The following is a 16,535-nucleotide window of genomic DNA, read 5'->3' on the forward strand; positions in this document are numbered from 1 at the left end:
TTACTTTGAAGACCTGGGAGCAAGGTTTAGGTCTTGTGTTGTAACTTTTTTATTTTGAAATGCGATCTGAGTGAGGATTCTTCAAGTTGTTCTGATTTTATACTGCCCTATCTGAAAAGCTGAGGTTGTGTTTCAATTTTATAAGAACATGCTTAGTGTTACAGCATGTAAAATGGTTAGATTAACCAGCCAGAGAAAAGTGTATTAACCCCACATAAAATTCAAAGGGTCAAGAATTTCATCCATAAGATACTTGTTGTTGTTTTTTTAAAGGTAACAAACCCAGTGCCTGAACAGCCACATAAATGGTCTAGGATACCTATCCTAAAGGACACTTACGTCTTATGATATTGGCACGTTTGGTACATTAAATAGGATAGAACTGTTAGGGGAAACACTGGTTGCCAACTCCTTTATTACAAAGGTCAAAAGCTGTAACCATGTATAGATTGTTCACATGAAGGACACAGCTACAGCTGATATGCACGGTAATGCAGACACAACCATCTTAATTCAGTAGAGCATGAGAGAAGCAACATTCCACCTATTTTATTTTATTAGATATACAATGTGCTTCTCATTTGCTACAGAGCTGTAAACAGATTTACATAGGACATAGCACCAGAGTTCAGAGTCCTGCAAGAGCTTATGCAAAAGTGGCTTTCCTTTTCTTCAGAAAGGGTCCCATTGCATTCATGTTTGATCTGAAAGGCTGCTGTTTGGTGCAACAGAGCTGTTGCAGCTCAAAAGTGACTAGTAGCCAAGTTTATTTCATTTTACATAAAAAATTCCGCTGGAACAGGTAATCTGAAAACTCATTGGGCTTGGTGTACAAACATTATACTTAATTACAGCATATCCAGGTATTAACAATATACACACACAAAACCACAGATGTATTGCTTCACCACTCTCTTATGTGTTTGTCAAGCATTCGATTGCTGCTATTGGTTTTAAGGGCTGTTTCAGAGTCTGAGAAACTCAACAAATCTCACATGATAGGAAAGCCAGTCAGAATATTATACAACATTCAACAATCCCCCTTCCCCACCATCACGAGCACACACAGAGCCCGGAAAACTAAGCAAATTCAACTTGTGCCTATTAGATCACTGGATATAGATCATCTGGAATTTGCACTCTTCCTGCATACCATGGTAGAAATGTATTAGTGGGGGGGGGGAGGGAGGGAGGGAGATATATTGAAGTTTATGGCACAGGGGTAGCTAGGCCACATTGTATCACACACTCACTAGTATGAAGGAGCACAGTGATTTACTACAAATAAAAATACAGAGGCTGCCGCTGCCATGTTGCGGCTGAATTTTAAAAGAATGATTCAGGGTGTGTCACAAACAGCATCACATCTGAAGATTACTATATGGTTGGAAGCCTCATGGCCTTCATGGGCACTGCAATGCTTGCATCTGCCATGTTTACTATAGCGGAGGTGTGTAGGGGGTGTGTAGGTGGTAAATGTTCAAATCCCAGCAACACTAGTTTTCTTCTGCACATGAACACAGTGGGATTTGAATGTTTAGATGGTAAATGTTCAACGCCCAGAAATGCTCTTTTTTATGCACACATCTTGAACACTTGGAAACAAGTATCATCACTTTCAAAAGAAACTTATTCCCAAGTAAGTGCGCTTTGAATTGTAGTCTTGCTTCTGTTAAGGCTTCGTACTGGCTTGAAGATAGGTTCTTTTACCAAGAGATTGTCCAGCCACACCAGTCCCACTTTGTTTCAGAAGAAGGTTTCTTTGTTTATCCACATGAGGCTGCGTGTCTCATTGGGTTTGCATTCATACTCGATGCATCCAAAACTGTTTCCCCACTGACAATGATCTCGCTTGTGGTAGTTGTAGAATTTCACTTGCCAGACTGTTTCAAAAGTGCCGATGTCAGTGACCTAGAGAGAATAAACCCATTTGATTTTTTTTTTTTAAAGAGCTGCAAAATGTTACTGTTGGATCTGCATTACAGCAAATACAGAGTTCTTGTTAGTATCTTGATACACACTGAGAAACCACGCTTTATGAAAAGCAACAGAATTGTGGTACATTAAAAGAAAAATGTTGTGGTGTTAAAGCTTTTGTGGGGCAGAGCCCACTTAAATCTATGGCATAAGTATCAGCGCAATCCTGCTCATGTCTACTCAGAAGCAAGTCCCACTACAGTCAGTAGAGCTTATTGCATAGTCAATGTGTTTTGGATTGTGGTTGAAACCACATTGAACACAGTGGAGCTTTCTTTAGAGCAGAAATGCACAGGATTGCACCCATGTGGTGAAAGCCCATAGTTCAGTGTAGGGATTATGGAGGAATCTGGCTAGGGGGTGGAACTCAATGAGCTTTCATTGGCTCGGCCCCCCAGACTCTGGTTCATCTTCCACTAACTGGCCCCACTCAGTCTGCAGTGAGTCTGGCCAGCTAGCAGATTGTTGGTGTTTCTGAATTTGTGCCAATTACAGCCACAATTTGTGCAAATTAAGCAAATTTGCGGCTGTAACTTGTGCAAACCTCCATTTGTGCAAATTACAGCTGAGACCAAAAAAACACAAAAAGTCTCCAGAATTTGGGGAAAACCCATGGCTCAGCTCGCAAATGCAAGCTGAGTGGGGTGTGCTGCACAAGTCCAGATTTCCAGGCGATGGGCATGTTAGTGCTTGGTTAGTGCTTGGATGGGAGACTACCTGGGTATAAGGCTTCCGCAACAACTTTTTTTGGCCTTGAAGGTCCTACAAGATGCTTAGTTGTAGATAAATCTACAAACACAGAATCTGACCCCTTGTATCAGTTGGACCTGCAGACAGGGCCAAGTTCCAGTCAGCGAACAGTGGGTCAGTAGACAGGAGGCTTTGAAACCAAGGATGTATGTACTCCAAGCTAAAGAGATGCCCACTACACCACAGTGGCAAACGAAGATCAGCAGGGAAAAGCTCTTATCTCCAATCAGCTGCTGGTTAGAGATGAGAGGGCTTTCCTTCCTGCGGAGAGGGAGCAGGGCCTGGGAAAGAAGCTGGCAGGCCAGATGTGGCACTCCTGGGGCCTTATCTGGCCTGCAAGCTGGAGGTTCCCTGTGCTTAATCTACAAACAAGTATCTTGTGTTAGTATCCAGTGCAGAATAGTTACTATTTGACTGCATGACAAGACCAGGCACAACAGCTTGTACATAACCACTTCTTGTAATAAATTCAGCAGGGTACAGGGTGGGGAATCAGCCAGGAATTCACTTGCTTAAGAAATACATCGAGAAATACAACAACTGAAATGATAATGCCAGGGTTTACAGCAAGAATATGCAAAGCACAGTTGACATACTTGCTCTGTCCACATCCAATTTGCATTTGAAGTCAGAGGTCTTGAAAGAAACCAGATTAAATGAAGAAAAAGAAAGAATGAAAAAGCAGTTGGTCATGTTATTCCTGACAACTAAGGAATCTTCATCCCAGTGCTTAGGAACTGACCTTTGCTCATCTACATACATTTAAATTTTTCCAGAGCAGTGATTATTGTAAAATTCCTTTCCAGGATGACTTTTCAGCCAAGTCAGAATCAGAAGCTCTGGTGTCTCATCTGACAGACTCGAATAGCATGCCTGTTTACTATTAGTTTATACAGTGCAACTTTACAATGTAACATTGAAGAGAGAGAGGTCCCTGCTCCAAAGAACTTACAACGGAAATTTCAACAGAAGTAGTGATGCAAGAAGGGAAGGGTAGGAAAGAGGTGGAAAAGGTAGCAAGGGATGAACATGTACCTAGTCTCCATCACCAACTATAAAGCTGAAACTAGACTTGCATGAGGGTGGACATGTTTATTTATGTATTCACCCAGCTCTAAATTCTACAGCAGCCTTCCCCAACCTGGTGCCTTACAGATGTTTTGGACTTCCATCAGCCCCAGACAGCATGATTAATGGTCAGGAATGTTGGGAGTTGTATTCCAAAATGTCTGGAGGGTACCAGGTTGAGGAAGGCTGTTATACAGCAAGAGATGCATGCAAGTGATTGGAGCTGAAGCCATATCTCCCCATGCGTCTTGGTTGCTTCAGGCACTTTTCCCTCCAACCCAGTTCATTTCCAGTATTGAAAACAGGTATGGAATAGAATGCCTGAAGAAACCAAATACAGGGAAATAACCAAATACTGTCCAGCCTGCACAAGCTTTTGTTGATAATGATACTACTATTACTACTAATAGTAGTAGTAATACTACTAGTAGTGATACTACTAGTAGTATTACTACTGCGCCTAGGAAAAAGAAACCAAATGCACAGTTACAAGATGGGGGATACTTGGCTCAAAAGTACTACAAGCAAGAAGGATCCTAGAATCGTTGTATATCACAAGGTGAATATGAGTCAACAATGTGATGTGGCTGCCAAAAGATAAATGCTATTTTGGGCTGCATTAATAGAAGCATAGCTCCCAAATCCCGGGAAGTACTAGTTCCCCTCTACTCAGCGCTGGTTAGGCCTCATCTTGAGCACTGTGTCCAGTTCTAGACACCACACTTTAAGAAGGATGCAGACAAACTGGAGAGGGTTCAGAGGAGGGCAACAAAGATGATCAGGGGACTGGAAACAAAGCCCTATGAAGAGAGACTGAAAGAACTGGGCATGTTTAGCCTTGAGAAGAGAAGACTGAGGGGAGATAAGATAGTGCTATTCAAGTACTTGAAAGGTTGTCCCAGAGAGGAAGGCCAGCATCTCTTCTCAATCATCCCAGAGTGCAGGACACAGAATAATGGGCTCAAGTTACAAGAAGCCAGATTCCAGCTGAACATCAGGAGAAACTTCCTGACTGTTAGAGCAATATGACAATGGAACCAATTACCTAGGGAGGTGGTGGGCTCTCCCACATTGGGGGCATTCAAAATGGGGCTAGACAGCCATCTGTCAGGGATGCTTTGACTTAGATTCCTGCATTGAGCAGGGGGTTGGACTGGATAGTCTTTTAGGCCCCTTCCAACCCTACTATTCTACGATTCTTCTTCTTCTTCTACTATTACTACTACTAGTAGTAGTTAGTCCGCAAACAGGACTGCCCCTCCATCACATCTAATTTGGCCTCAAGGAGTTAAGGACATGCTTAAGGTAGTCTTCAGAGGCTTTAATTTTTTAAAGCCACCTTGAAGATTTGTTATGATGGAAAGGAAGGATATAACACATGTTTTAAATAATATGTGCATTCCACATGCACTGTTTTCAGCTATGCTCCAAATTCACAGGGATTTTGAGCTCATTGCATGATAGACCATCCACTGAAAGCTTAAGTTTAGTGAGGGAAGAATGTGAACATCTATCCCTTAGGATATTTTCAGAGTTCTTATATAATAGCTCCCATGCAAGACTCTGTGATCAACAGCTATGGAACAGTGCAGCCTTCCCCAACCTGGTGTCCTCCAAATGCATTAGACTGCAAATCCTATAATTCACAGCCAGCATGGCCATTGGACATGCTGGCTGGGAATGATGGGAATTGTAGTCCAACACATCTGAAGGGCACCAGGTCAGGAAAGGCTGTCATTGTTTGAGGTTTCGAAAGTTTCCTCAGAAATGGCTCTCCAAAGAATACATTAAGTACTCCCAACCAGAGTGCTGCGTCAGTTTTTCTCAGTCTGACCAAAGGGCAGCATTCTTACTACGCACAGGTCTACAGCAGAGCTTCCTGTGTCTTTAGCACAAAAGTGGGTACACAGAAAGCATTGCCAAGAAGGGGGAGGAGGAGGAGGAGGAGAAACCCTGCTCTGTGATGCGCTGGATTTCACATGCCTTCAACATGTGTGAATTGCCCTAACTCATGCTGACCCTTTCATTCTCCTGGTCTATTATTATGCAGGCTACTCAGCAATCAGCATGGTTTGTGTGCACGCACCATGTGGTTTGTGGATGTTTGATACACTGGACCAGAAATACTGCCACTCTCTCCCCCTCCATTACTATCCAGGGTGGAAGTGACAGCGCCCAATTCTGAAAGGAGGTCTGCATTTCACAAGGTTTGTTCAGAAATTATGCAAAGCTTCTGAAGCATAGAAGCTGTTAACACAGAAGCTGTATTTAATGTGAAAGTGTAAATGTGTTCTCAGCTGTCTGTCAGAGCCTGTGCAGTCCCATCCTGAGCACATTTACACAGACAACCTACAGAATTTGAGGGGATTTACTCCTAGGTGTGGATATTGCTGCTGAATGTGATGACAGAACCAACACCACCTTGACTATGTTGTGTTGGTAGTGCATGCAAGAATTTTTTTAAAAAAATCCCACATAGATTGAGTTACTCAGTGGGGCCTGGCATTGGCAAGATTTGCCACCACCTGCTATGTGTCTCAGACTGGAAGAGATGCACCTTCCAATAAGGCAATAGGAATGGGGCAGGGAGGATGAACATAGGTCCAGTCGGCTTACTTTACCACGATAGCATGTTATAGCACAGCCTTCCCCAGCTGTTTTGGACTTCCACTCCTATCAGCCCCAGCCAGAATCAGGGATTATGGGAGTTGTAGTCAAACCATCTGGAGGGCACCAGGTTGGGAGAGGCTGTAAATAGTAGTAAAAAAACCAAGAGCCCTTAATGACTTCTAACAGTGAGAATAAGGGAAGATGGAAAACATGAGAAATGCTAGCATAGTTAACTATTGGCAGCAGCTGCTTAGTATATATATATATATATATATATATATATATATATATATTTAATACTTCCTGAGTTAAGGACAGATATAATTCAGCTTATGAAATATTTAAAAAATTCTAGAAAAACCCAATTGCCAAATGGAAGGCATATCTCACTGTGTTCTGTTGCTTTCCACATCTTACATGTCCCTCAGGATTGTGGTCAGGGTTGCCATGGTATTTACCAGGGTGAGTTTTACTGCCTTGGCAAAACAAACTCTTGTCCTCCACTCCTATACCACAACATTGTGGGGGGAATTGAATTGCAACTGTTTAATAATACAGAAAACTGCAGTGGATTACACATTGTTAAAATGTATTTCATTTTTAGGCAGACAAACCAGAAAAATACAGTTGTCAAATAAGAAGATAACTATGGATAATCAGTCCTATTGACTTAAAATTTAACATTTTGGCTTGCTGTTTTTCCCAAGAAAGACCTGGTTCACTTATACATATTTAGCATTTGATCCTGCTACACTCGATGGTTGCATTTATGCTGAGTAACATCTGAATATCTGAATGGACTCAACTAAGAAGCAGTGGATTTCAGATGATAGAAAAGTTCTGTAATTTGCAAATGTGAATAGGCAATGGTGCTGTTATCTGGTCATTTCCATCCAATGAGCCTCCAGCTGCAGAAAGGTTGGCCACTTTGGTGAGAACTAGATGTTTGTGACGGCAATACTTACTTGCTGATTTTTTACCCACTGTCTTGCAAACACTCCTTCTATCCCATATGGAAAATAAAGCATGACATAAACATATATAATATTTGGTGCCTATTTTTTTGCTACCATCCAATCCATGACATGGACTATATTATACAAAATGGGATCTCAGAGTTCAGCTGTTGGAGGTTTAATGGCAGTCACCTTATCACCCTTCTCTTAGCAGCCGTTGAGAAGTTATTTCATAGCTGGAATGTTGTATAGTTGTGTGTACAATAATGTGGAGAGAGAGGGAGTGTGTGAGAGAGAGAGAGAGAGAGAGATATGGGCTTAACTGTGTAGTCTAGCAGAGCTGTGAAAATCTGTCTAGTCAGGGATGACCATATGTAACTCTCCGAACCTCAGTGAACTAGGGCAATGAATGGGTCAACTGGGGTCATGAGGTCTGCAGAGTAATGATCAGTCATACTTGGAGCTTTAAGCTGTCATGGATGCTTAAAAGGAAAAAGTTTATGGTCAAGGGAAATTACAGCAGACAACATTATACTCTTATGGGCTGTACCTTTTAAATAATGACTGCATGTTATGTATATCCATCTACTCCTTTTAACTTGCAGTTCAGAGACAGAATGATCCTGGGGTCAGAAAGAAAATATGGGTTTTGTACTTTGTTTTGTTTTTCTAGCAAAGAGTTGATCCCCAATAATTTTGCTTCTCTCTCTTCTCTCTTTGGAGAGACAAAGTATTTAAGCAACATGAAATGCTGTTAGACTCCCCAGGCCCTGATCTTTAACATTTTAAAGAATACCAATCTGACCAGCTGTCTTTTTCACATGCTATTTTGCTTTATTCTGTTTTCTCCTCTATGAAGGCATAATTCACCCTTATGTTCATTCACTTCATACCAGGATAGTCTGATCTCCACCCCACACCCAGATATATACACTACCTGCATGTTGACTTGTATAGGCTGCCTCTCCCCACTTTTGGTGTGAGTAACTCCTTCTGTATCATAGATTCCAGTATAAGTGACGAGCTGGGGTTCTCTTGAGGTCTCTTCCAGGAGCACGGTTACACCCCCTATCTCCATCGTCCTGAAACAGTATTTAGTATACTTCGTATTTAGCAGTTATTAGAAATCCTCTCTTCCTAATGGTGGGGAGAATTCACAAGCAACACTACTAGGCTATTGCCATTCGAGCCAGCAAAAGCATGCCATGCAACTACTTCTCAAAAGCAAGCAAGTGTTCAGTTCCACCATCTTTCTCTTAAGAGGAGGACATGTGTGATACTGCCTCTGCCCCTCCCCTGCGCAAGGGATGCTTTAAAATATACTTCTGCCTCTTTTTGCTGATGTCTGCATCTGGCTGTGATTCTAAAAGATTTCATCATCATTAAAATACCACTCATCTCAATTCATCCAAATGAATAAGCACATTCTGAACAGGGAAGGGTGGCCTAAACCTCAGAAGAAAAGCGGGCTGTATCAAATTGGCATGTAAGCCTAGATTTCAAAGATGCCTCCCATGTTTACAGCTCAAGAGAGACAAATGGAAGATACCACTGTGTTTGCCTTGTGGGTGCCGAGGAACATAAAAAGCTGCCTTATACTGAGTGGGGCCACTGGGCTCAGTACTGCCTACACCAGGCTTCTCCAGCCTAGAACCCTCCAGATGTTTTGGATTTCAACTCCCATCAGCCCCAGTCAACACAGCCAACGGTCAGGAACACTGGAGGTTTCAGTCCAAAAGATCCGGAGAGCACCAGGTTGGGAAAGGCTGTTCTACACTGATTGGCAGCAGCGGCTCTTCAGGCTTTCAGACAAGGATTCTTCCCTAGCCCTACCTGGAGACGCTGGGGAGTGAACCTGTGACCTTCTGCATGCAAAGCAGAGGCTCAACAGCCTCTGACTGCCAGCTCCACCATGTCAAAGAGGGAGCGGCAGTGTCTTTTGCGGCTGGGTGGTGGCTCTGCCATTCCAAAGTAAGTGAGATCAAACCACCTAGCCTGAATTTAAGTGGCATCTATAATGTCCCTCCATCCCCGGAGGCTGGCAGGAATAGCATCGTTGTGTCAAAGGAGGCATTTATTATCGGTTATTGGTGTGTGTGTGCGCGAGAGAGAGAGAGAGAGAGAGAGACAGACAGACAGACGCCCCTTAGCGTGCCATGCTTTAAGCTACCCACAACCGAGGAGAGGACGTGTGCACAGGCGACAGTTACATAACAAGAGCTCCCTGTTGCTAGCGCTGCAAAGGCTCGCCAACTACAGAGCCCTTCCATATTTGCACGCTTCCATTCTGGGCAATTCTTGGAGAATCCCAGGCGCACGCCGGCGCGCCCAGCTCGACCTCCTCTCCCAGGCGGCTGGACGAGAGCAAGACCCCGCAGGTCCTGCGTGCAGCCCCCGTGTCTTAGTGCGGCCCCCTTTCTTCTCGCCATCGCTTCCCCTTCGGGGAGGGGGTGCCACGGGGGGCGCTTCTCCCGAACGGCCATGGCGCTGAGCAGCTCTCTCGTTCTTGGCGCGCTCTTCGTCGGGGAAACCGCCCGCCCGCTCAGGATCACTGCGGGTCTGATTTACCGCGGCAGGGGCGGGGGGGAGAGCACTTCCAGAGATCGGGGGCGGCGCAGAGTGAATAAAATGGAAGCCCTCTCGCCTGTCCGTTTGCCAGGAAGCGAATCTCGGCTCTCTCCAAATAACAGCGCCGGCCCCGGGAAGGGAGAGCAGGCAGACAGGCCGGCTGCGAGACTGAGGAGCGGTTGTGGGAGACACACGCACACAGGGGCGATGGATGCACTTACGTGGCCTGGATGGTGCCCGGCTTCAAAGCCACCTCGACCTTGTACTTGGCCCCCGTGAGCAGCTTGATAGTCCTGTTCTGGCCGAACCTCTGGCCGTCCACCTTGAAGTAGACGGGCCCGTCGTTGGGCTGGATCTTGAGGGAGACCTTGATCCTGACCACGGGGGGCACCTCGGCCATGGCTTCCTTGGCGAGGATGCAGGAGCTAAAGAAGAGGCGGGAGCGCTCTCCGGCCCCCGCCGCGAGATGACGACGATGATCGAGGCCCACTAAGCCCCCGATCCAATCCGAAGGGGAGAGGAAGGGAAGGGAGAGGAGAGGAGGAAGCGAGCAAATCGGGCCCATTTGTGGCTGCTGCTCGCCTCGCCAGCCGCGGAAGCTAATCCGGGCCGGCCTGATTGCCGCAGCCGTCCAATCCACGATTTGGCCGAGGGAGGGGCCCCAGCGACTCTCTCTGCCAGACCCAAACGGCAGCCGCAGAGCGGCTCGGAAACCGGAGCGAAGAAGAAGCGCCTGGCTTGCGGCGTCGTTAAGAACTCAAATTAAGCAAACCCTTTTGAACAAGAAAGGCATGCATGGATCGGGCTCGAATTTAAGGCATTTTTGAAATCGGGTCCCTGCCGCCATCAGGGGGAAAACACACACGACCGTAGCGTCTTCTGCCGTGATTCTCTTGCACCACGAGAATCGGGGCTTTGGCGCAACCCTCTCGTGAAAACCCAGATAGCAGGACACGCGATGTGAGCGGGGGGGGGGGGGAGGCTGCTCCTCGATGGCTTCACATTTCTTCTCTTGGCGGAAGGATCGGGCAAGTGATGGCTGCCGCCGCTTCTGGTTGCTCCCCTGCCCTCGCCCTCAGGAAAGCTCTATCTGCCCGCACCTCTCTCTTTGCATGGTGCAGAGCAGGGGTGGCCCTCCAGATGTTTTGGCCTACAACTCTCATCTGCCCTAGCCAGCATAGCCAATGGCGAGAGGTGATGGCGTTGTAGGCCAAAACTCACCCCCCTCCCCCGTACAGATCAGACTTTAAGCAGTCTCAGGAAATCCGTTTTTTTCCTGACGACCTCAACACTGCACAGGCCCAGTCCTCTTGACCATGGTGCTCAGAGAGAGGAGGCTGGAGCAGCGGCTTCCCTTGCTTGCACACTTTCTCACCCTACTGCCCAAGTGGCAGAGCTCAGAGGAGGTGAAGCTGCAGGAGGCATGGGAGGGGTTCCTGACTGGTGAGTCTCCCCTCCGTACCTCTTTTCCAGCCTCTTCTGGAAGAGAAGAGAGGCGAGTGGAAGGGAGGAGAGCGTGCACGACAGCCGCTGATGGCCTTCTTTCCCTTCAAAATACAGGTGGCAGTGTTAAGAACCCCTCTTTTAAAAGTCTGCTTAACTTTATGCCTAGGTTGACCCTGAGACAGTAACCCTAACCCATCACACACACTCACACACACTGACCAAATCCGATTGACTTCAGTGGCACTTTCTTCTGCGTAAATCTGCATAGGTTTGCATGGCAGGCCTCCGCAATCGGAGTGAGGAGTTTTAGCCCAATGGCCTCAGCAATGGGGACATGTTATCGCTTACCCCAATACTGCCCTGCACCCACCCCCAGTTCTGTGCCATTTCTCAAAGCGCTGACAAACATCACCAAAAAAGAAGGTGCATTTCACAAGGGCCAAAATGGGCACAGTAATGGTGCAGCTAGGGATGGACCTTGGGGCCAAAGCCCAGGGCTCCTACAGTCTGGGCAGCACATGATGGGGGAAGTGCCAAACAGGCCCTGCAGAAGCAGCTGGGTTGGTCCGGGAGGCCCAGAACCAGACAGTGAACTCTGCTCACTGCAGCATCCTTTCTTCTTATTTTTAAGAGCACAGTGTAGTCAGAGGATGGCTGGCTGAGCATGTACGTGGTTACAGAAGCTCATTTTATCATTTTTACTTTAAATATATATTATCCTTTTCTACACCAAAATGGTGCTTCTTCCCAGATAAATGTGTTTAGCATCAGGGCAGCAGAAACACCTACAGTCATGCTAGTGCTATGATTTAAGTGAGGTTAAAATGAAAAACCGCACATGCTCAAAGTATTTTTTTATGTTCTTTTTAATCAGAGTTGGCAAATAGATGTTTGTCTTGGTTTGGCTTTTGCCCCCTCTGTGCTGATGACACCTGATTCATTCTCTCTCTCTCTCTCCTCCAATCCCAGCAAGGGAGTGAGGTCCTTGAACCCGTGTCAGGAAGTGGTGATGGACTGGGATGAGAGCTAGTCAGTGGAAGCTTAATTCAAGTTCACTGACGGAAAGCCATCCGAGTTAAGCACTGAGCCTGTTCAGGGTGGGGTTGAGCTCCCCTTGAAGGAGCAGATTTGCATGTTGAAGGTGCTTCAGAATTCAGCTTTACTACTGGCCAGGAGTGCCTTTTCCCAGCTCTGCCTGATACACCAGTTGAACAAGAACCTGTCCACTAAGATACATGCCATGGTATTAACCTCAGAATTAGACTGCTGCAATGCACTTTGTGGGGCTGCCTTGGAAGACTAATTACCATGGGGAGGATTTGAGTGGGGTTAACCCTTCCCTCCCCAGCCTTGACCCCCCCCCCCGCACACCTTAAAAACCTACACTACATATAGGCTTTAAAAAGGGCTTCTGTTGGTATCAACAGAAACTTTTACAAAAATCAGCTAGGAGAGGGCTGAGGAGTGCAAGCTCTGCAGGCTGCATCTGGTCCATGGGCCACCAGTTTCCCACCCATGATCTATATTAAAAATACCTCAGTATTTGCAGTTTTGAGAAACAGCACATTGAGATATATAAATCTAGTGTGAATTATGCATACTGAATAAGAAAAGAATAAGGGTGTCTGCATGCACTTTGGGGAAGGAGAAGATGGAAGAGGTGAGCCTTTTCAAAAGTGGAGATTACATTCACAGTGAATTATTTATTCTCACATTTACCTAAATCCTCAGTTGCTGGCCATATGCAAAACCAACACTAGCCACTTACTATTGTAGTCTTACTTCTGTTATTGTAACTGATGGCTTGCTGTGTTGATCATAAATATAATAATTACGATGAGTTGATGCACACAGTTTTGTATCACTTGCTGAGGTTGATAGGGGTGTTTGAGATGCATTGTTCTTATAATTTGGGTTCATTCCAAATACTGGTTCAGTATTTTTAAAGTCAAGGTTGGAAGGACAGATCCTGAAGTTGAAGCTCAAATATTTTGGCCACCTAATGCAAAGAGAAAACTCTCTGGAAAATACCCTGATGCTGGGAAAGACTGAAGGCAAAAGGAGAAGGGGGCGGCAGAGAATGAGATGGCTAGATAGCATCACCGATGCACAAATATGAATTTGAGCACACTCTGGGAGAGAGCGCAGGACAGGAAGGCCTGGCGTGCTGTGGTCCATGGGGTCACAAAGAGTCGGACATGACTGAACGACTGAACAACAACAACATCACTATATTATTCAAGGTTCATGGTGTAACATCTGTTACTGAATTATTTGTGTGTTTATTTTTTAATACAAAAGAATACTTTAAAAAGACAGCCACTCACATTGATAGGGTAGGGGAAACTTCTTTTACTACTGATTGATCACTTTGATTGTACAGGCAGATGAGTGATGGATTAATGCTGTGCTAAGAAGTAGATAATTTGTGCTGAGTGATCCCGAGAATATAAGCTTAGGACACTTGCATAATTGGTGGTAAGGAAGGGATCTTGCTATGTCATACAGAATAGGCTGTTCAGTATTTCAGCTATGGTTAACAAGGAAAGTTAATCATTGACAGAATATATCTGGAGAGTCAAAGACACAGGGGGCAGGCAGGTGAAAAAACTATGCAAGCAAACCACAAACAATACTTGTATTGGCATAGTTAATAAGGATGTGGGAAGGGGACTAGAGTTCTTTTTTTTGAAACTGAACAACTATGGCATCCTTCCCAGTACTGTAATATTTAACTAAGACCTAATTGTGCCCTAGCTGGAGTAAATTATTGCCATAGGATCAAATCTTGCTCTCGTCTAGGTGTTGAGGGTTCTTTCAGCACCATAGATGTGGACAGTTACCAAGGAAGGAACTGGTTTACAGTGCTATGAAGACAGTTCACTCTAGCCTTCCTCAACCTGGTACCCTCCAGATGGGTTGAACTACAACTCCCAGCATCCCCAGCCAGCCATGGTGGCTGGGAAATGCTGGGAGTTGTAGTCCAAGACATCTGGTTTACTCATAGTGTGAATTGTCACCCTCCCCCCCATCAGATATTTTAATGCCCACAGTGCCAACCCCTGTGCATTCCAGCTGATCTCACTTTCCATAACCTAAGCGAGCATCGCTTCTGACAGAATATTCTTCTTCTGTGAATGATAACATATGAAAGAATATACACAGACACACCAATAGTAGAACTTTGCAAAAGAAATCAGTTTGCTGCATATTCCTGCGAGCTCCTGGACAAGGATCTTTTCTGCAAAGTTCACATGTGTGAACTTTCTTTTTACTTGACTATCTCAGAACCAACTGAGAGAACTAACCAGGTGAAACAAAAATAGTAATTATGTGATGTAATTATATTATGCAAAGGATCTACCACCTTCTGCGACAGATATTTTAAAAAGATATTTGTGAAGGATCTAAACTCCCCTTTTAAAGGATTTAAAACCCATCAATTTCAGTAAAAGTATTTTTATTTAAATGGCATAGCTCAGTAAACATGGAAGGCATCTTTCCTAAGCAGAACACTTTTGCCTCTGGCCCCACCCCATTTGCCTTTGGCCTCACCCACCACTGGAATGCAGCCCCTGAGAGCTCTGAAATGGAATTCAACCCTCAGGCTGAAAGAGGTTCAGCACCTCTGGCATAGAAGACAACTTCTGTACAACTGCAAGAAAAAGCATGTATGACATATAGATTAATTAAGAAGTTATATTGATGTTGGTCCTTTATGCAACACATTGCAATATAGTTGGACACATTAATTATCTCCTGTCTATTACTCTACCATAGGAAGGCTGAACACATCACTGCAACAACATCTGGTCAGGGTGCTGGTGCGCTAATTGATGTGGTGGCAGAGGCACCTTATTGTTCTGTTAGTAGCAGTTGCTTGCCCGTGCCGAAAAGGGCCAGAGAACCAAGGCATGTTAAAAGTGCCAAATGGAAGGCTGATGGAAAATACAACATGGAAAATCAGGTTGTATAACTCCACCTTTAATGGGTGCATGAAATAAAAGAAGGCAGAAGGCCTAAACATGGACTAGCACAGCAGTCAATTAGAACTCTTCCCTAGAGTAGGGCATATCATGTCCTGGTAAATTGTGTGAAGCTGAAGGTATTGATTTTAATTGGCATCCCTCCTAAATGATAGGACAGATCTATAATGAGTTTAGTTCGGTGCCAGCCTTTTATATTTATTCCATTTGGATGAACAGCTTTATGTAGACAGAGGAAGAGAGGCAGTTTTATTCCTGGGTGGTGGTGTTTTTTTACAGCAAAATCCTGTGCATGTTTACTCAAAAGAAAGTCCCACTAAACCTAAGGGGGCTTGCTGTCAGACAAGTGTGCAAAGGGTTGCAACTTTAGTCATTCTGTGATTTGTTTTTCTAATAAGGACCCTGTCCCAGTATGAAGAGAACATCAAGATAAAAGCATTATTTTTGTACCCAAGAGACTTTTATTTTCTGTCTAGTGAATTAAATGCATGATATATCAATGCTGAGCCATGTCACAAAGCTTTATTGGAGTAAATTTGCTATTCAGAGTTTGCTATTCAGAGTCTGAGGACCTAGCTGTTTTGATTACCTTTTTGCTCCCATTTATGCAACGTAAGTGTGTGTGTGTTTGCACACATGCATGCATGTGTATGCATAGGTCTCCCACAAGTGTTTTGAGCTGACTAATGTTCCCCTATATACAATTTATTTATTTGATACTCATTGTGTTTATTAAAGGTCCACTGTTAGTTCATGTGATATAGTCCTTGTTTAATCATGACCCACGGAGACTAATCCAATTATGTGTACATGACACCTCTGATGTTCTATCTCAGGGGTGCAAAACCTCAGGCCCATGGGCCAAATCTGGCCTGCCTGGGGTCCCAGTCTGGCCCTAGGGCTCCCCAAATGGCCACAGTCCCTTCCCCTGTCCCCATACCTGTCCCCTAACCACCAAGTTTTCCCAAATTTTGTACCATTTCCCCCTCATTCTAAAAGGTTGATGGGCCCCTCTGAAGGCAGTAAGAGCTTTAAGCTAAAATATGCTGGTATGTTATGGCCCTGCTCTTTTGCCTTTGCCCCTCCCCACTCCTCTGAGCTTCTCTGAAATGGAATTTGGCCCTCAAGTTGAAAGAGGCTCAACACTCCCAGCTATCTGAAGAACTGCAGACTT

The 16,535-nt window shown here is 44.9% G+C and overlaps 1 protein-coding gene across 2 annotated transcripts; it reads right to left on the minus strand.

The window, feature by feature from the left end:
* Positions 1-534: 534 nt before the first annotated feature.
* Positions 535-10,838, minus strand: CNRIP1 (cannabinoid receptor interacting protein 1). Of its 2 annotated transcripts, XM_084823853.1 has the most exons (4): positions 10,151-10,557; positions 8,299-8,443; positions 7,912-7,984; positions 535-1,911 (listed from the first exon to the last, which is right to left on the minus strand). In XM_084823853.1, the coding sequence occupies exons 1-4, from the start codon at positions 10,492-10,494 to the stop codon at positions 1,904-1,906; spliced, it is 570 nt and encodes a 189-aa protein (XP_084679979.1). In that variant the 5' UTR covers positions 10,495-10,557; the 3' UTR covers positions 535-1,903. The 2 variants fall into 2 exon arrangements, with proteins under 2 accessions (XP_084679979.1, XP_084679986.1); XM_084823860.1 differs by lacking the exon at positions 7,912-7,984 and having other exon boundaries at positions 10,151-10,838.
* Positions 10,839-16,535: the final 5,697 nt, after the last annotated feature.

The sequence above is a fragment of the Heloderma suspectum genome, chromosome 1, assembly GCF_057233095.1.
Source record: "Heloderma suspectum isolate Gila_16-S chromosome 1, 16-S_ref, whole genome shotgun sequence".
In the NCBI taxonomy this organism is placed as follows: Eukaryota; Metazoa; Chordata; class Lepidosauria; order Squamata; family Helodermatidae; genus Heloderma; species Heloderma suspectum.